Source organism: Castor canadensis, chromosome 15 (assembly GCF_047511655.1).
Source record: "Castor canadensis chromosome 15, mCasCan1.hap1v2, whole genome shotgun sequence".
NCBI classification, from domain to species: domain Eukaryota; kingdom Metazoa; phylum Chordata; class Mammalia; order Rodentia; family Castoridae; genus Castor; species Castor canadensis.
Window position 1 is genome coordinate 17,007,038 of NC_133400.1, and position 21,112 is coordinate 17,028,149.

Consider the following 21,112-nt stretch of genomic DNA (forward strand, 5'->3'; position numbering starts at 1 on the left):
CATGAACTTTTTTTGTGGTAGTGGGGTTTGAACTCAGGGCCTCGCTCTTGTTAGGCAGGACAACAGGTGCTCTACCATTTGAGCAGTGCCAACAGCATGGACTCTCAATTTGCTAAGGATTACCTTGGATGCCAAAAGAGAGGGACAAAAGTCAGGTTCAGAGAAATACAATTTTGAAGAGGTAGGGCCAAGGCAAAATTTTGCTAAGATATCACCCAGAGGGAGTGGCAGATACCCAAATAATTGGAACATTGATGGTTCCTAATTTTCCTGAGCAGCAAACTCCCCTCTCACTCTTCCTTCTCTGTATGACTCAAAGGATGAGAATGCTTCAATTGGGCCGGTGACGGAGTCAGTGGTGGAACTAGGAGCAAAAGTAGTTCAGAGTGGGTCTGAGCTATATCACCAAGATGTGCTCACCAAGGCACCAAGCCAGGAAATCCTCTTGGCTACAAGGCTTTCAGGACAGAAAAAATGAGGAAGCAAAAATCATGCAAGTTGCTTCTCTTCCCATCTGTCCCTCCTTTCCTTGCTGTCCCCCACTGCTGAGATGTGTTTCCAAGAGGCAGCTTTGGTGTCAGGGATAGGAGAGGAGGGATGGGAAGGTGATGTGGGGAGGGGAACAATGGACTCAGTGGTTGAGATATTAGTTACATTGAGCAAATAAATATACTGAGACTAATGGGAGTCAGATTACTCACTGGTTGAGAAGGGACTTCATGAAGTGGGGAGTTGGATCGTTCATATGTCAGAAGTATCACTATGAACTCATGGTTTCTAAATATATGATCTAGAAACAAATATAGATGGGTGTGTACCCATGCACGTTTTCCTTGCTCTATATTTTTTGGAGACAGAGTCTCACTATTTAGCCCAGGCTGACCTGGAACTTGTTTCTGCCTCAGCCTCCCAAGAGCTGGGATCATAGGCATGTACTACCATACCCAGCTACGTTAGAGAATTCAAGTGTGATAGAGTATCATGTCAAGACAGGGTAATGGAACAAAAGTGAAAGATGTTAATAAGTGGGATATTTGAGTGAAGGGATTATAGAAGTTCTTTGTATTGTTTTCGAAACTTTCCTGTAGGTTTGAAACTATTTCACCATTTTTAAAAAATGGAAAAAAAATACAAGTCTAAAAGCAAATTTTTATTTACATTATAAAGATTACAAAGGTATATATGTATTTATATATGTGTATAATACCCTTAGGTTACAAATTTTCATTGTAATGTACAATGCTGTGTTGATGTGCAACAGGGAAGTGTTGTCTATGCATCTATATTTTATAGAGTATACATAAAGCTTTTGAAAAACTAAGAACACAAATACTGCTGTTTTATGCTGTAGGTTTTTGATTTGGTAGTCAGAAAATTTGAGTTAAATTTTAAACAAGACTTAAAAAGAAGTCTTGTTTAAAATACATGATTCTAGTAAGAAATAAAATAGAATATGACATACTTTTAATTGTTTTTAGAAGTATTATTCTGGCTTTTCAAGTCTTTGTACTTACAAAAATGAGAGTAGTGTGAGAAAGCATACATACATATAAGTGGGTATTATTAGAGTTTGCACAGTCAGCCAAAATAGGCCTTCATTTGGTAGTGGTTTTCCACATTGTCTTCTAAAAGACCTCAGGTCTGGTACCGAAAAGGAAAACAGATTTTTTGGACACCTAGGTTTTCTACTGCTGAACCCTCGCCCCCACGACAAACTGTAAACAAAATACTGGCATCCTGTACTGGAGAAGAAAGTCTGAACCCAGTTCCCATGATGCAAGCAGATTTGATACAGGTGAGAGGATCATGGAGATTAGTGATTGTGCAAACCTGAAATTTAATTCAAATAGTATTCTCTCTCCAAAATTCTATTAACTCACAAAACAGAGATGGTGAGATGTGCCTAATAGGACTCAGATATAAGGAAAGCACTTCTTCCATCTTAGAAGGAACACTTAGACAACAATACTTATGTGCTGGTTTTGATAAAATACAATCATTAGCACCTGATTGTCAAAGGGCAGGATTAAAGTAAAGACAAAGATACTGAGGATATGACCTAATTTTTGTGCACAACTCCTGGATACTTGAAAACAAAGGGGAAGGAGCCCATGTGACTATGTTCTGTAGGCCATTTCTGTCACAGAGAGCTCAGGTTTTCTGTGCTTGAAAAGCTGACCCTAGAGATCAATGGAAGTAAAGATGGATAGAAAGGGACTGTCACTTTAGGAAAACTGAATGTACTTCTCTCTCTCTTTAGTGGTACTGGGGCTTTACCTCAGGGCTTCCTGGGCAAGCGCTGTACCACTTAAGCCATGCCTCCAGTCCAACCTCTCTAATTTTCCTTAGGTCTCTTCATTGAGTTAGAATGCTAGGGTGTTCTAGAATAAGTGGAATTTCACTAAGCTTTAATTCAACTTGATTGATCATTAATGGAGAAACATTCCACCTATTAGGTGTGTAAGGACTTTCATTTTACCCAGGGTGAACTTGAACCTGGATCATCCTGATCTCTGCCTCCTAAATAGCTAGGATTACAGGTGTGAGCCACTGGCACCCTGCTCATGTTTATGTTTTGAATAAAAAGTTGGCTAGGGTATAACTCTGTGGTAGTGTATACTTAGCATGCTTAAAGTCCTGAGTTCAGTGCCTGGTACAAAAAAAAATTGTCAAAATATTCTTTCAAGTTAACAATATAACAACCATTAGTCTACTTGGCAGTTTAGCCAGTGTCAAAAAGAGCCAAGAAAACAGATGTACTTTATGTGACTACTGTACCTTGTTCACCCTGAACTTGAAACTCTGTCCTTTACTATAACGAACTTATGAGCACTGACCACTCAGATGTGGGTTTTGTTTGTTTGTTTGTTTTTGTAGTACTGGGGATGAACACAGGGCCTTGGACATGCTGGGTAGGCACTCTCTACTACAGCAGCATATCCCAAACCTCCTACTTGTTGGTTTCAGATCGGTCATTTAAGCAGTCTAATACTAGTATAAAATAAAGCCCACTTAACATCACTATAGCACAGGAATAACTACATAGTTCTGACATACAGCATAAGGATTTTATAACTACATCAACACATTTATTGAATGTCTACGTACCCAACGCAGTGATATAGCTTAAAAATGGGGGAGGGTAGATTGCTGCTATCAGCTTTTAAAAACACTATGTTGAAAGTCAAAATAATTCTAGATTACGAAGTAATTAAATAAGAACACAGAGAGAAGGGTGGGAGATGGCAGATTCATCATCTTCAACAGAGGAAAAGATGAGCCAAAAAACAACTGAAATTAACTTGAAAAAGATTCCTAAACTCAAAGCAGAAGATAATACCACCTGGCATATATTATTTTGCCTGATAGAAATATAATATGACTATAGTCAAATTCAACATAAAGTTTATGCAGAATCCAAAATTTAAATATCTATTTAGAGACTAAGGTCTGTCCAGAGCAATTTGATTTGAGACCAAAGAGATCTGGCATTTTACTTCTTCATTAAAGACTGGAAAAAGAGGACCTTTGGCTTTCTAACCAGCCATTTCATTCATGGCTTTTATGCCTGATGGCAGCCAAGAGGAAATGTAAGCTGGGTATTTGGATACTTAAATATTATGTACAATCAATAGCTATAACCAGTGAAAATAATATCACAATTCAATGCAAGTGTCCAAGATAAGATAGAAAAAAAAGCAGAAAAAGTGCTTGAGTCTACAGGTCTTTCCTGACAGTTTCAAAAAAACTGTTTAACTCTTAAAGCAGGTAGGGATTTTAATATAATTTGCATAGCAGCTTAGAAGATAATTTGCATTAAAAAACATGGACAGATTCTTCCATGGTTTTGAAAACAAGTATGTCCACATGCATTTAAATTAAACAAGACCTAGAGTTTTTCCACAAATTTTAAGAAACCCATAACCTTTTCTCACACTTTTGTCCAACAAAACCACTTACAGCAAAATCTGTTTTGGGGAGAAACATAATCTTGTTTAGATTCCACACAGTTTAATTTTTTGTTTTTGGTGGGACTGGGATATTTGAGCCACTCCTCCAGTTCATTTTGCTCTGGTTATTTTGGAGATGGGGTCTTGCAACTCTTTGCAGGGGCTGGCCTTGAAGCACTACACTTCCAATCTCAACCTCCCAAGTAGCTAGGATTAGAGCCACTGGTGTGTGGCCAATTGTTTTTTTTTAAAAGAATAAATTTTGGTTTATCAGCCAATAAATTTTTAATCAGCTGAAAAGAGCTTTAACACCATATTCCTTAGGATGATAAGTTAAGAAAGCAAATAATCAGCAACAATGTTAGCTATTTGTTGACTACTTATAAAAAAAATAAACTCACTCTCTTCTGCCATGCAATAATTTCCACTAACAAAGTCTGTGAGAGTTCAGATGATAAAAACAGACATTATCAGACTTTCCCTAGTCTAAAAAGTGCTTAGACATGGATTTAAAGTAGGTGAATGGAAGTATTATTTTGGATTGACTATCCATGTCCCAATATTTAACCTGAAACTGGCTACTAGGTGAGTGTACAGTTTAAATTATGTAATATACAGTATAAACATATATTTAAGTATTTCTTCATATAAAATATTAGATACTAATTTCCAAAAAAGGTTTGTTTGATGACTTCAGGAAAGAACCCACCTTAAAAAAAAGAAAAACCGAGTCTTTATCTCCTGTTTCTTTTCTTTTAATGGGGAGAAAGGAAATTTCAGGGAAAGGGGAGGATCATTTTCATACACAGACTGGCTGCTTACAGACTGTGTGGAAGGTGGAGGAGATGCCCGCTGCCCCACCGGACACAGGAAGTAGTCCTTCTGAATGGTGAGCACTACTCTGCAGTTTCCTTTCCATGCTGTTTATGGGAGCCTACAACATCCCTGTACCCTTCCTAATTCAAAATGAAAAGTAAATGAAAACTTAGCTGGTTCTATAAAAGAGGTGAGATATCAAAGATGCGCATTTTAAGTTACCATTTGAAAATAATTTGCCATATTTGGGCATTTAAATACAAAACAGGTACATATCAAGGTGTGCCCTATGTAAAAAGCACTTCATTTGTGGCTTGAAAATCCCATGAACATACTTAATTGAACAATAATTTTGACCACCCATGACTGGATGGCTGTTAAAGTATATAAAACAAGCAGAAGAGGGCTCTTGCTTTTGGAGCTGCTAGTGAACAAACCTTCCCTATACTTTCATTTCAAGTCAAGACTCCAATGACTTTATTAAACACCCTGTGGGCCTCAGTGCTACACATAACAATTTAAGTTTGAGTAAAATGAGCTGAAGTGGACACACGCCTTACCTCTTCTGCCCACATTGTAATCATGACTATCTTACAGATCTTCATGTTACTAATGAGAGTGTGCTCAGAATCTTCTCAGTGGCTTAGCCTTTCACATTAATACAGACAATTTCAACCAAATGGCTTTTAGTGCTGAAATCCGAATGTATCATTCAACTCCTCATCTTTATGTCCAAGCTCTCTTATCTGAGGTGATTATTTGTTGAAATTTTGCTTGCAGAAATCACAGTTGGGCTTTCAAAACATTTTCCTGAAATTGCAAATGTTCCTCAGATGGAACCAATCTTAGGTTTATGAATTTTCAAAATCAGAAAGCTCTTGAAAGATGTTCTTGTCTGGGTTTTAATTTCCAGTTTTAAGTGGATCATTCATTTTTGGAACTTCAACTTATGTGAAGCTGGAAAAGGGCAGCCATCCCTCCCCAGCCTTTGCATACAGTCTCACTGTACAGCGGAAGGAAGCTCAATACATGGGTAGGGAGGACAGTGGGGTTACAGTGTTTGCTCAGCATTTGCTCTCCTATCAGTCGGGTCAGTCTACACTCAAACCCACCAGCACAGGTTTTACATGTATGGTTGTGTTTTCATTCCTTTTCTCTCTCCACCCCATTTGGAGTGCCACCCACTGAAGTGCCCATATCCTCATGTAACACTCTGGATAAATCTAGAAAATGAAAACTATTCCTATATCTTTCGTCAGAGAACAGAGAAAACATCCAAATCAGTATTTCCTTTTGTTTTAAATCCAGGGACTGTGCTAATCTTGACACATTTTATAGGTGTACTATTTTAAACGTCTTCAGATATCTATAGATTTCCTTCAAAATTTGGAAAAACACACTGTGGGATTCTCCAAGACCACAAAATCAGCAATTTTATGTTACTGTGTCCTAATGACGACATCTGGTCATGCTGGACAAAATACAGGTAGCTGTGCCATGATCTCATCACCCTGACCACTGAAAGGAGTGTTATGAAGCCAGTGCTGAGCCCTGAGCTGGCAGCCGCTTGTCCATGCCCACTCAGGGCTACAAAAGATGAGGGCCAGAGCCAGGATTCTGCATGAGCCCACACAGCCCAAAGCAACTCCGCAAGGCATTTGTGCTGAAAAGCTGGCTTCACCCACAAAATCTGGCTCTTCTGGATTTACCTTTTTCAAAGAGATCTGCCTAGAAAAGGAAACCCACGGCAAGGACTATTTCTCAAAGTTAGGAGAGATGATATCACTGAAATGGCAGTGATACCCAGTAATTTAAATAGTGACTAATAAAGCTCCACTAACCATAACCAAAGGCACATTTGGTAAGCAATACAAAATGGCTTAGCTTAAAATGAGGATTTTTCTTTCAAAATAAATCTTAGATCATCCCCTGGCTCCTAGCAAAGATAAAATCAGAAAAACCTAAAGCAAAACTTTTCTTCAAACTAGTGGTTTCCAACTTGCTTTTCAACTTGGTCACCACTATAAAGGAAGTGGAAGGTAAGACAAATCAAATTTTGCAAGTTATGAGTCCTAAAGGTAGCACTTATGAGTGACAAGCTGGTGATAAGGTGGGCAGTGGTGGGCAGGATGGGAAATGGTGAGAGCCAGGGCAGGTGGAAGAACCCTTTGGTGATACAACTCAAGGATGTCCTAGTGGGAAGGAACAAGTAAAGACAGTAAACTCCAACAGTGCACATGACCTGTCTGGAATGACCAAGAAGCAGTGGGCTAGCACCTGGGAGGGGACAGTTGTCCTAAATAAGAAATCAAGGCTAAACTTGAAACAAATCCTATAGGAAGAAGAAAAGAAAACCCCTCTTGGCTATTTGTCCCAAAAGAAAAACCAAGAGCCATTGTTTATAACAGGGAAAATAAACCTAATTACTCAGAAACCACATTTTGAAATGAGATGATACACCAACAGCTTCATTTTGGAGCTCATTAGAGTCCTAGAACTTCTGGCCAAGGTTGTTTGGGAAAGGTAGGCTTTTCTTTAAATCCAGTTATGGTTCAGCAGTGATTCGAAGGTCCTTGGGAAGGCACTGTACTGGAGGAGAGAGCAAAGAGCTTTCTTTTTGTGCTTTTTTTTTTTTTTTTGAGGTGGAAATACTTCTTGTGACAGTCAAGGCTTTTTTCTGCTGCTCATACAAGCAGTCCCATGCGAGTGACTTTGGCTGACAAGAATGTATGCAACACAAATACAATCGGTTTTGGACAAGAGTGCAGATCCATGGTCTGTGGAAGAAAGGACATTATTATCAAAACCATATACAGACACTTTTTTTATTTTAATTTTTTTGGTGGTACTGGGTTTGAACTCAGGACCTCACACTTGCCTAGTACTCTACCACTTGAGCCACTCTGCCAGCCCTTCTCTTGTAGTGGGTATTTCTGAGATCGGGTCTTGCAAACTATTTGCCTAGGCTGGACTCAAACCACAATCCTCCTGATCTCTGCCTTCTGAGTAGATGTACTTTTTAAAAAGAACTTGGATGTGTTGGGGGTGTAGCTCAATGGTAGAATATATGTTTAGCATGTATGAGGTTCTGGGTTTGGTCCCCAGCACCAAAAAAAAAAAAAAAAAAAAAGTTGTGTAAAGAATATGCCAGAGCTATAGAAACTCTTGGGAACTTGAGGACACAAACAAAATGTATTAGGAAGTAAAGTTATTCCATTTCATGGCTTAAAACTGGTGTGAAGTTTCACATCCACAATTAGGACACACTTGAGGGTACTGGCTCCACCACGCCTGGTGGGAAAAAGCAAAGAGTAGAGTAAACTAAAGAACATTCTGTATGGAGACCATTATTTATAGCTGTATCTCCCAGGGAAAAGGACAGTGAACTGAGCTGAAGCATGATCATCTGTGGCTGAAATGACTTGGGCTAGTTATACCTTCAATCTGAACAGCTACTACCATATGAACCAGGAGATCTGGGGTCAGGTTGCCTGAGTCAAGTGGTTAGTCAATATTTGACAATAACAGAGACCAGAGGAAGATATAGTTAACTCTGCCTTTTAAAGAAAAACACAATCTTATTAGAAATATGAATTAATAGTATTAGTTTAGTCTCTAAATTCTGTACATACTAAATATAAAGCAAGGGTTAAAAACATAAATAGCTGAGCTGAGGACATGGCTCAAGTGGTAGAGAGCCTGCCTAGCAAGTACAAGACCCTAAATTCCAGCCCCAGTAGGAGAAGGAGGAAAGCAGGAGAGCAAACTGGTATATGGAAAATCAAGTGAAGTGAAGGTTATATTGAGAAGGAATAATCAAGTGTGTGTGTATGCCTATGTATATACATATAAAATATAAAGCCAAGAATAATCTAATACCTTGCTTGTTAAATGTAACTGAAATCAATACTAATTTAAAAGAGAATGATTTAACTCTCCTAAGGCCTTTGACTTCTGAAATCCCTAGTCCTGGTCTACCCATAGTCTTCTAAAAGTTATTATTATATCTTTTTTTATGAACTAAGGATCAAACCTAGGAACTCGTGCATGCTAAGTACTTGTCCTACCACTGAATTATAGCCCCCAATCTTAGGTTCCTCACTTAAAGTAGTATTGTCACCCAGTTTCTCATTTGGAGGTTAAACAACATTAGCTCTAAGATGCCTTTCAGTTCTAAAATACCAGGATTTGATGCTTCCAAATGCGTATCTATTGTGACCATGTTAAGGACATCAGATTTCATGTAGGATAAGACTTGAACTACTGGCTTAATACTGATGAGGAAAGAAAAGGTATTACTTTTCTCCTTTATCATAATTTATAATTTCTAAAGTATACCTAACAAATCTCTCTAGTTCTTCTAAAAGGAATCATGAGTTTTGTTTATTTCCTTTAAAGGATAACGAGGTCAAAAAATATGAAAGCTGGTGGATGTAAGTTTCTATTTACCTAACCAGCAGTTTCTGTAGTGACCAAGTCACTCTATTACTCAGCTCTTAATGCCACAAACTGCTGAAAATAGCAATGGATAGAATTGACGTGTCATAGTTTGCCAGCCTTAGTATTTTATATCTTATTTTTGATGAAACCTGATTCTATTTTTTTTCTATCATTCAAAGAAAACTTGGGGTGTTTTCTAATGTGGGAAAAAGAAAACAATAACAATAACAAAAACCCCAAACCAAAGCTATCTTGAAAACTGAAGAACAATTTCCTGGCTCCAATTGGACTGTCAAATATTAGGCCATAATTTCCTGTATATGAGGTAAAAGCCATGAGAAAGAAAGAATATATTACTGTAAATATGTTTTTCAGAAACATTCTTACCAGTTCTCCTTCAGGACCACCAAAATCCAGATAGAGATTTCTGATGCTATCATCAGCAGACATTTTCAGCCGTTCAAAGGGGTAGCGGTACAATATGCTGCTGGAGCCTCCATTTTCCCTGGAGATGGTGAACCCATTTTCATAGTGTACGTTGAATCTTACTTCTTGGCCATTTAAGGTGCAGCCTGTCAAAGGCAAGCAAACATTATTAGTAAAGTTCCTATATCACTTATTATGCAGAAAAGGATTCTTTCCTGGCTTCACAAAAGGAAAACTTTTCTTAATAATTTATGAGGCCTAACCTGGATGGAACCTTCTAAAGTAAGTTTTGTTTTGCTCACTGGAGTCAGCATTTTCACTGATTACAGTAAGTCTCCTTGACCTCTGATTCAACTCAATTGAGTATCAGTTAGACACACATGTGAACTGGCAAGTATGTATAAGCTGTCTGCCAGGCTGGAGAAACAACAGGCATTGTCCCTGCTCTCAAGGACGTTATAAATGCATAGGCCTGAATATGAAAATCACTAAATGTACAAGGTGGAAGGTATAGGACATAACTAACACCAAACTGAGTTAAGGCCAAAATCAAGAACAGACTGCTGAGAAGAAATGGGATTTCAGATAGGTCCTAAAGAATAGCCAAAATTGGACAGGCAGGAGGAATAGAAAGATTCAACTGGGAAGAAGAGGAACAAGCAATGGAGCAAAGGCAGAGATGCCTTTCAGGGGTAGTAACATGGTTTGGTTGATATCTAAGGCAAAGGTTATGTTCAGCAAAAGTTATGCAGTCAATCCTTTCAAAGATAATATTTAAAGGGTACATCTGAACTGACAGGACACAAAAAACTTCAATCATCAAGACTGGTAAATATCTGGGTGCTGGTGGCTTACGCCTGCAATCCTACATACTCAGGAGGCAGAGATCAGGGGGATCAGGTTTGAAGCCAGCTGGGGCACATAGTTTGAGAGACCTTACCTCAAAAAATCCTTCACAAAAAAAAAAAAAAAAAAAAAAGACTGGCAAATGCCTCCAATCAAGACTGGTGAAGCCTGTTTTGTTGGCATTTGAGAAAAGATTCATTGCTAGTGCAGGGGCTACAAATAATAAACTCTCTGCGACTTGGAAAGTAGCGCAGATTTCTAAGAATTGAACTTCGGTTATCTAAGATGCCAGATGTTGTGGTCATGCCTGTATTCCAGAGACTAAAGACAAAAGGATTGTGAATTTCAGGCCAGAGCAGGCTACATAGTGAAACTGTCTCAAAAACAAAAGCCAGGCACAGGAGCTCATGCCTGTAATCCTAATTATTTGGGAATTTGAGATTTGGAGGACTGAGATTCAAGGCCAGCTTGGGCAAATAGTTCCAGAGAACCCATCTTCAAAATAACCAGAGCAAATCCTTATCTCAACTAGCAAAAACCCTTGGTCCTTCCTATTATTGCTTATACTATCTCTTCAACAAAATTAAGAGATAAGGGCAAAATAGTTTCTGCTGGGTATCGAGGGAGTGGGGGGGAGAGGGAGGGGGTGGGGGGGTGGGGGGTGGGGGAAGCGGGGAGAAATGACCCAAACATTGTATGCACAAATGCAAAATGGAATGGAGGTGTGGCTCAAGTGGTAGAGTACCTCCTTTGCAAGTATGAAGCCCTGAATTCAAGCCCTAGTCCCACAAAAAAAAAAAAAAAAAAGGTATATAGCTCTGGGGTGTAGGTATGGCTCAAGTTCAGAGCCTGGTGATTGTATGATGCGGGGGGAGCATGTGAACAAATCAGATTTGAAAGAACTGAGACCAGGAAGAGAAAAACCCTTCCCGTTCTCTTCTTTCCCCCCGCCCGACCCCCCACTTTTTTTCTTTTTGGTGGCACTGGAGCTTAAACTCAAGGCCTATACCTTGAGCCACTCCATCAGCCCTTTTTCTTGATGGGTTTTTTTTGGTATAGGGTCTCGTGAATTATTTGCCCAGGCTGGCTTTGAACCTCGATCCTCCTGATCTCTGCCTCCTGAGTAGCTAGGATTACAAGTGTGAGCCACTGGCACCTGGCCTTTTCCCTCTTTTTATTTAATATTTTACTGGTAACTTTCTAATAACTTCAACTTAGATCATCCCAACTGACACATTTAACCTTGTTGATCATTCCTTTCCTTAAAATACTCTTCATTTGGCTTCCACAAAGTATCCCCACAAATCTGATTTTTTTCCCACTGCTCTGGCTACTACTTCTCAAATTCCTAAGTGGAGGGGACATTGGCTTTTTTCACACAATAGGGATACTGGGATTGTTTAATATAGAGATATACATCAAAGATTACTTTCTAAGCTGGGTGCTGGTGGTTCATGCCTACATCCTAGCTACTTGGGAGGCTGAGATTGGGAAGATTGTTGTTTGAGGCCAGTTAGGCAAATGGTTTTTATTTATTTATTTTTTTTGGTGGGACTGGGGTTTAAACTCAAGAGTTTTGTGCTTGCAAAGCAGGCACCCTATCACTTGATCCTCATACCATCCTCAGTCCATTTTGCTCTGGTTATCTTGAAGACAGGGTCTCTGGAACTATTTGCCCTGGGCTGGCCTCAAACCTCAATTCTCTTGATCTCAGCCTCCCAAGTAGCTAGGATTACAGGTGTGAGCCACTGGCACCTGACCAGGAAAATAGTTTTTGAGACTCATTTCCAAAATAACCAGAGCAAAATGGACTGGAGGTGTGGCTCAAGTGGTAGAGCACTTGTTTTCCAAGTGCAAAACCCTGAGTTCAAGCCCCAGTCCCACCAGAAAAAAAGATAACTATCTAAGAATCTCCCTAATATTAAAGAAATTTAATAAGAGGGAAGAAAAAGCTTATCAACTAGTAAATCAATCAGTATTACACCAAGATGACCATTGTAAATACAACCTACATTATCTACTTTGTGGGGTTTTTGGTTTTGTTTTTCAGTGCTGTGGATGGAACCCAGGGTCTTGCACTTGCTAGATAAGCATTCTACCCTGAGCTACAACCACAATTCTACTTTGTATCTTTTAAAATGGTAGACTGGTGGTGATTCCCAGGGTATCATGGAGGACAAAGACCTAATAGTGAAGTTTAATGCTGCAAATCCTGTGTCTACTGCTTTGGGACCAGTTACTTGGTAGGAGGACTCTGGGTTCCAGCCTTTCCAAAGAATCCCTGGCCCAACTCTTCAGCAGTCATAGGACTGTGTGTGTTACTCAGGGCTCCTCTGGGCACAACTTAGAAAGGAGTAGATCTGTCCAGGGCTGAGTCAGGGAAAGACTGGAGCCAGCCCATCAAGTATAATGAACGGGTTAATCACAGTCGGGGCTACACAGAACAAGACACTGTGTTCCTATAACTGCTTGATCAAGAGCATGAAGTAGGTTTTATTTACTTTTATTACTCTCATTATTAAGCAAAGCACTTGGTAAATATTAAAATACTCGGTAAATATTTGCTGATTTAATAAATTAAGAGTGACTGAGCCTGTTTGTTGTTTACGTTTTAACCTGGTTCTAAGAATAAGTCATCTTGAGAGGGGAATGCAGGGCTCTAAAGCACTGGTGTGGAGTCAGAAGAGACCTCAATTCAAGTCCCAGCACATGGACACTAGTTTTTGTTAAAATGAAAAACAAACTGGACATACTGTGTATGAAATAATTCCTCAAATACAGAGACAAGCCACAAGAGGGCGCTTCCACAACGGAAAAGGCACCAACTTTATCTCTTTTAAATGCTTATTTGAGTAAATGTAGAGAAAACATTTTCAAACTTTTGAAGAGAAACTCCTATTCCAAATCCTTCATTTTTCCATAGCCATAGCTTACCAATGCTCATATTTGAGGGAATCTAACCATAAATAATATTTCAAATCTTTTAAACTATTAATTCTTAGTAATCAAGTCCTTCACTATTAAGTGCATATCAAAAGGATGGACAGTAAAAATCCCATACTGTGCTAGGATGCTATGAATATGCTTAGAGCCAAGTGTTGGGCTTAGGAAAACTTTGCTTGTGAAACACAGACACCAGGTTTCTTTCTACCATCACCACCTTTTTTTTTTAGGGGAGGGGGACATTGAATTCAGGGCTTTGAGTTTACAAAGCACACGCTCTACCACATGAGCCACATCTCCAGTCCATTTTGGTATGGTTATTTTGGAGATGGGGTCTTGAAACTATTTGCCTGGGCTGGCCTTGAACTACAATCCTTCCCAGTGCTGGGATTACAGTCATTATACCACCTGGCGCTAGTTATACTTTATAATAAAATCTAACAGTTCCATTTGATTACTGTTAGAAATGAAAATGTCAGGCTAGGAATGGTGGCTCAAGCCTGTAATCCTAGTTACTTGTAAGGCTGAGATCAGGAGGATCTCAGTTTGAGGCCAGTCTGGGCAAAAAATTCAAAAGACCCCATCTCAACCAAAAAACTGGGTGTGGTGGTACACACCTGTAATCCCAACTACATAAGCAGCATAAAACAGGAGGATTATAGTTCAGACTAGTCTGGAAATAAATGAAAGCCCCTATTCCCCCCCCCCCCGCCAAATAACTAAAAGCAAAAAGGGAATGAGGGATGTCTCAAGTGATAGAGCACCTGCTGAGCAAGCTCAAAGCCCTGAGTTCAACCCCCTGTACCACAAAAAAGAAAGAAAGAAAGGTTACTATTTTTACCTAGGGAGACTTCCTTGATTAACTCAGCTGCAGCATGGCAACCCTGAACAAGTATCCTGGTCCACGTCGACAGATCCCGATGTGTTTCTACCCTGAAGAGATGCATCTCAATGCCCTGCCGAGAGCCCGTCCTGGTAGCAAAGGTAAGGTCAGATCCAAGGGAGGGCGACCGACATCCAGAGCCAGAATGAACCAACCTAGGACCACAAACAGAGCAGAGATCAAAAGTAATTATAGCATTATTGGAGGAAAATGCCAGGAATTTATGCTCATTGATAAACAGAAACCTATAAAAGCCCAGCAGTTTTTAGATAAGTACATTTCAGAGTAAATTTAAAAAAAAAAATCTTATTTGTGGTACTGGAGTTTGAACTTAGGGCTTCATGCTCACTAGGCTGGCACTCTCTCAGTTGAGCCATGCCTCCAGACCTTTTTGCTCTGGTTATTTTAGAGACAGGGTCTCACTTTTTGCTTGGGCCAGCCTATACCGCAATCCTATTTTATGCTTCCTGCTGTAGCTGGGATGACAGGTATGTGACACCACACCCAGCTATTATCTGAGATGGAATCTCAAGCTTTTTTGCCTGTGTTGGGCTCAAAACCTGATTCTGTTAATCTCAGCCTCCCAAGTAGCTAGGCTTACAGGTGTAAGCCACTGGCAACCAGCTTACAGTTTTTTGAAGTAGACACTATTGTCTTCCCATAGAATGACCCCTGGTGTTACAGCAAGACAGGATACTGACTTCATAAAGAAACTATCAACAGAAGGATGGATAAAGAAAAATTCAGCCATGTGTGATGGTGCATGCCAGTAATCCCAGCATTTGAGAGGCTGAGGTGGAAGGCTGCCCTAGGCTACATAGTGAGATTCTATATCAAATTAAAAAAAATAAGTACAAAAAGGGAAGAAAAATTCAATGTTATATTACATACAGTGAATATTATTTGGTCAAAAAAAGGGAAATCTTGTCATAATCCATGAGTGAGCCTTGAAGACATTATGTTAAGTGAAATAGCATATCACAAAAAGGTAAATACTGCATGATTCTACTTATACAAGATATCCATTTTATCACTGGCAATGATTACTATCAGTGTTTTCATTAAGTGACACTCATTTTCCTTCTTTCTCTCCCTTATTTATTTATTTGACAGTCTAAGTATCTCAGACTGGTCTTGCACTTGAGATACTCCTTCTCTATGTATCTCAAGTGTTGGGATTACAGATGTGATCAATCATACCTGGCACATTTTAATTATTTTAGAGAAAATGCCTATCAAATACTAAAGTCTGACAAACCACATTTTTGTCATTCTTTAATGGAAAAACTGGTGTTCCAAGAGAAAAACATGGAGCTCAGCAACTCAATCATATTGTGCTTTTCCTTAAAACAAGGATCAGATCATGTTTTAGTATGAAGCAGAGTTACTGTATTCTCTAGCTACTGTACTTCTCATTTCATCATTAAGAAGAATTACTAAGGGTCAATATGAAATAAAACCGGCCATTTTTACTACTTTAACAAAGATATCTTAAAGTTAAACTGGCATCATTCCCCTCCTCACTGTCCCCTGCGAGTCTGTGTGGGGAAGAACGTAATGACTATTTACATAGGTTGGTGCCAACTTCCCTGATGGACGCACAGGCACCAGCAGTTTTACTTATCCCCAGGACAAATATCAACACAGTGAAAAGAGACAAATAACATCTTAGTTTACAGATCCCCCAAAAAGGGGATCCCCCACAGGTATATACTTTGTGAACTGCTTTACTAAGCCAATTCCTATAGAACCAATATACCAATTTAACATGTGCTATCTCAGAAAGAGTTAAATACATTTCAGAATTACTCCACATATGATCCAAGAAAGATAAAGGAAAGTGACAGGATTATTCTACCACATTCAGTTTGATTGCTAATCCCAAATCAGACATTACAAAAAATAAAGTCAAGGGGAATTTTTCCTACAGATTTGATTATGAAATACTTGGCAAAGGGAATTAATTCGAACCAGCTGCAGGATTCCTGCTGAGCAGCAGTTGGTTAGGAGACATTGCCAAAAGGCCCCCTTTGGTGGGATGCAGATGAGCTCATGCAAAGGGCCTTAGCAGCTTTTGCCCACAGTCCCATATGTACAATACCACTCCATTTTCCACACTGCAAATGTTTTTCTTCATGTCTTTTTCTCTTCAAGTCAATGAAGGCTTATAGGAAAAGACTATAAAATCCACCACACCTATGCAACCAGTATATCTTCCCACCCATGTCATGTATCTGGTTTTAATTTCAATAAATGTACAATAAAATTTCCCTTTATTTATTACTGTAATGTTTTACTTAATTCCTCACTGGTCTGAAATATCAGTTGTTAAGAAAACACATGTGCACAGCTTTGGTTTCGAAGAAGCTGTAAATGTGTAATCCAATACAAACTTTAACTCCTGTTGATTTATACCAACCTAACAATGTTATCAGATTTTGAACTACAATTAATTCTTATCAGGATTTACTTTTGTATGTAGATTATCAAAATCCTTAGTATCTTTTTCTTTCCTATGTGTTTATACTACCTTTTATTCCTATTTATGCACTTATAAAAACATATTTTAGAGTATCTGAAATAAAAATACTGAGAAAGAACTGAATATTCAGTTCTTTCTCACTACTCATACAAATCTCAAACTCTTTTCCCTACATTAAGAAGACATGTACGCCACCTTGTGGTCTTGCCTCCCTCTACAGGATACCTCCTGGTCTGATTCCATCCTCTGGTCTCTCTCAGTGGCTACTTTACCTTCTCTGGTTGACAAAGGATGTTTAAACTCCACTTAATCATTCTATCATGCAGTGACTTCAACTAATTCCACCTGGTCATCACGGCCACATGGAAAAATTAAATCTCTCATCTGCCTGTCATCTTTGATCTTAATCTACTGGTACTTTCTGAACAAGGAGTCATGAATGCCTGCTGTTGTACTAATTAAGCTGATTAAGAAACAACATGTTCAGAAGTTATAAGATTCACACATTTAATTAATGGCCAGTTCAATTTGCACATCTAGGTTGATCCAAATAATACATGTGAATTCTTCACATTTAATACGAATGTTGAATACTTATAAGAACTTTCAGTAGAGTAACAATGGCCAAATTAAACCATTATCACACTTTTTACACAGACTCCTTTGACAAAATTTCATTAACTATAAATAATCATTATTACATTTAAAGCTTAGTAGTTATGATGTGTCCAGGAAGTTTGCAATTGTTAACTCATTTAACACTCACATTCACCCTTTTCCATTAGGGTCCACTTGACAAATGAAAACTCTGTGGTACAGAAAGGTTTAGTAACATGCTCCCAATTCTGTAAGTGATAGAATAAGAATTACAATTCAGTTTATTGTGGGTTGGTCTCAGTCCCTTCCATTAAATCTTGGTTTTGTTCGTTTTAATTATAACAGCTTTGAGAATAATTCACACACCATAAAAAATTTGGCCATTTAAGGTCAATGGTCTTTAGTATCTTCAGAGTTGTGCAACCATCACCACATTCCATTTTAGCAGATATTATCACCCCCAAAAGAAATCTTATGCCCATAAGCAGTCATTCCCTATTACACCCATCTTCTTTAACCACTAATATACTTGCATATTCTGGACATTTCATGTAGATAGCCTGATATGCTATGTGGTCTTGAAGCCCTCATGAGTACAGGGCCTGCTACTTGTCCAGGGGACCACAATTAGGGATAGATTTGACCTCACAGCCATCAAGGATGCCCTGTTTCGCAGCTATCATGTCTTCAAATTCATCTGCATTAAACTTGGTAAAGCTCTACTTTTGAGATGTGGATCTTCTGGTGGCCAGGGAACTTGAATTTGGCCCCACAGAGTTTCAATCACATGTTCTTTATTCTGTACTTTGGTATGGATGGACATGATTACTTGGCCAATTTGAACACTGGCCACTGTCCCCTGGTGACAGGGTAAGATCAGAGAACATCAACATTCACTGAAAAACTGTCTGCAAGGTCCCTAGGGAACCCACACAAGCCAACAGGCTGCATACACTACTGAGGAGGCTGCTATTTACAACCACTGCATACGGGGCCCCCATGACTAAAGGAACCTTGTGGGCTTAATTGGCTGCAGAGAGTCTTTTGTGTCTGGCTTCTTTCATTTAGCATGTTGTCAAGGTTCATTCATACTGTAACATGAATCAGAACTATATTCGTTTTTATTGCTATAGGGTATTACACATTGTAGAGATACATCATATTTTGTTTATCCATTGATCAACTGATGGGCCACTTAAGAGTTGTTTCTATTTTTGGGCTATTGTAAATAATGCTGTTATTAACAAATTATATACACATTTCTGTGTAGACTTAAGTTTTCATTTCTCCATGAGACATAGGAGTAGAACTACTTCACAGTGACTCCATGTTTATTTAAACTGCCAAACTGTTTTCCATAGCAACTAGTCCCACCAACAGTGGATGAAGGTTCCATTTTCTCCACACATTTGCCTACACTTACTTATTATTATGTTTTGTTTCGTTTTGAAAGGGGTTCTTGTTATGTTGCCTGGTTGGTCTCAAACTCATACTTACATGCTCAAGTGATCCTCCTACTTCAGCATCCAAGTAGCTGGGACTATAGGTGTAAATTATATTTGGCTATTCCCACTCCCATTACTCCTCCCACTATGCCTTACTCTCCTCCTTCCCCCCATTTTTTAGGCAGGGTTTTATGATGTAACCCAGGTTGGCCTTAAACTTTGGATCCTGCTGCTTGAATCTGCTGGATTATAGGTACAAACCACCATTTTTTAAATTTATCTTTATTACTGAGTTCAAGAGTTCTTTATGTATCCTATATATATTCTAGATTCACTATATATTCTCTATATATTCTAGATACAAGTTTCTGATCAGACTTGGTTTTCAAATATTTTCTTCAATTCTGTGAACTCTTTTCTTTTTCAGTTTTTTTGGGGGTGGGGGTGGGGTGTAGTACTGCAGTTTGAAATCTAGGCCTTGCACTTGCCAGGCAGGCACACTACCACTTGAACCACACCTCCAGTCCTTTTTAGCTTTGCTATTTTTCAAATAGTATCTCATATTTATACCTGGGCTGGCCTGGACTGTAATCCTCCTTTTTTTAAAAAAAAATTTTTTTATTAGGATATATTCATTGTATAGGCAGGCGGGACTCATTGTGACAATTCCAAATATGCTTATATTATACATTGATTAGATTGCCCCACCATCTCTCCTTATTAACCCCCTCCCCACGATCCTCCTTTTATGCTTTCTGCATAGCTGGGATGACAGATACCTCCATCAAGCACAGCTTTTACTGATTGAGATGGGTTGTTGTAATCTTGTGCCCAGGTAGGCTTTGAACTGAGATCCTCCTGATCTCTTGAGCAGCTGGGATTACAGACTTGAGTCACCAAACCCAGTGGTGACTCAAGTTCTATTTAACTATTTCTTTTTCTTGTCACATGTCCTTTTGGTGTCATACCTAAGAAGGCTCTGCCTTAACTCAAGGTCATGAAGACCTATTCCTGTATTTTCTTCTAAGAATGTTGTAGTTTTAGCTCTTAAACTTTGTATCTTTTCTTTTGTTGCAAATGAATACCATACACATATAACTACCCCATTTCCTTCTTTAGTAACAAAGTGCTCTGATGATTCTGTCTAGTTTAGGGCCAGAAATTATTTGTTTATGGGACTGTAATTTCTAGCATTGAACAAAGGCTTATCTACGGATGTTATAAATTTCTCCTCCATCCTTTTAGGGGCACATAGCTAAAGAAATATCTAAGCATAAAGCTACCCTCCTTGCATTCTGTCATTCAAGGTAGAGTAAGCTTTTTCCATAAGATTTAAATTTAAGAGCTTTCTAGCAATATTTCTAAATTCTCTAAATCTATGGAAAATATACATTTAATTGCTGTAATTATACCTACTGAAACATATTCATGTTTTTATAGGATTCCTGTCATGTGCCAAATGCAACGGTGACAGAATACAACAATTTAATTAATAGAACTTAGGAGGCCTACTATATCCAAAGCATTGTGGGAAGTGCTAAGATGATTAAATTATAGTTCCTGAGTTCAAGGTGGTTATAATTTAGTAAGTATAGAAAAACTGCAGAGAACTGATGCTTAAATCCAGTCTTCTGCCAGGCGCTGGTGGCTCACACCTATAATCCTAGCTACTCAGGAGGCAGAGATCAACAGGATGGCAGTTCGAAGCCAGTCTGGGCAAACAGTTTTGCAAGACCTTATTTCAAAAAATCCCATCACAAAAAAAGGGGGGTGTGGTGGGGAGGAGCTCAAGGTGTAGGCTCTGAGGTTCAAACCCCAGTACCACCAAAAAAAAAAAAAAAAAAGCAGTCTTCTGTAGGCATCTTCTACCCTGAAGGAATTAGGAGGGCATGCTTCCCTAACTCTGAAGCTCAAGAGATCTGTTGTCTCTATCCTGTCCTCTAGGACTTACAGTTATAAATTACAGAGATACTCCTGGAAAGCTACAAGGAAATTCTATTTTTATAAAAGGAATGATACCTCTAATGGAAGTTGGCAAGCTGAAGGAGATCCTATATAAAGTGAAAGTCTTCTTATAATGCAAGAATATCTTCCCTCACATGAATCTTTACTCAAAGCAAGAAATCCCCAGTGTTCTCTATGGAATATACCAGATGATTCCATCATTTTGCTCTTTGACTACCAAATACTTTTTTTGTGGAGGTTTTTTTTTTTTTTTTGGTGGTACTGGGGATTGAACTCAAGGTGGCACACTTGCTAGGCAGATGCTCTACCACTTAAGCCA

General features: G+C 38.8%; 1 protein-coding gene and 1 non-coding gene across 2 annotated transcripts in view; both read right to left on the reverse strand.

Annotated features, from left to right (window-relative positions):
* Nucleotides 1–1,129: 1,129 nt before the first annotated feature.
* Nucleotides 1,130–21,112, reverse strand: part of Sntb2 (syntrophin beta 2) — a 99,973-nt gene continuing 79,990 nt past the window's right edge. Inside the window, exons 5-7 of the mRNA XM_020175320.2 lie at nt 14,263–14,459; nt 9,594–9,778; nt 1,130–7,543 (exon numbers count right to left, since the gene is read on the reverse strand). Of these exons, the coding sequence (XP_020030909.1) occupies nt 7,451–7,543; nt 9,594–9,778; nt 14,263–14,459 (475 nt within the window). The 3' untranslated portion in view covers nt 1,130–7,450. The remainder of the gene's footprint in view (nt 7,544–9,593; nt 9,779–14,262; nt 14,460–21,112) is intronic.
* Nucleotides 18,286–18,419, reverse strand: LOC141417678 (small nucleolar RNA SNORA70). Its single transcript, XR_012442324.1, has one exon. It is a non-coding gene; the product is annotated as a small nucleolar RNA SNORA70 (small nucleolar RNA).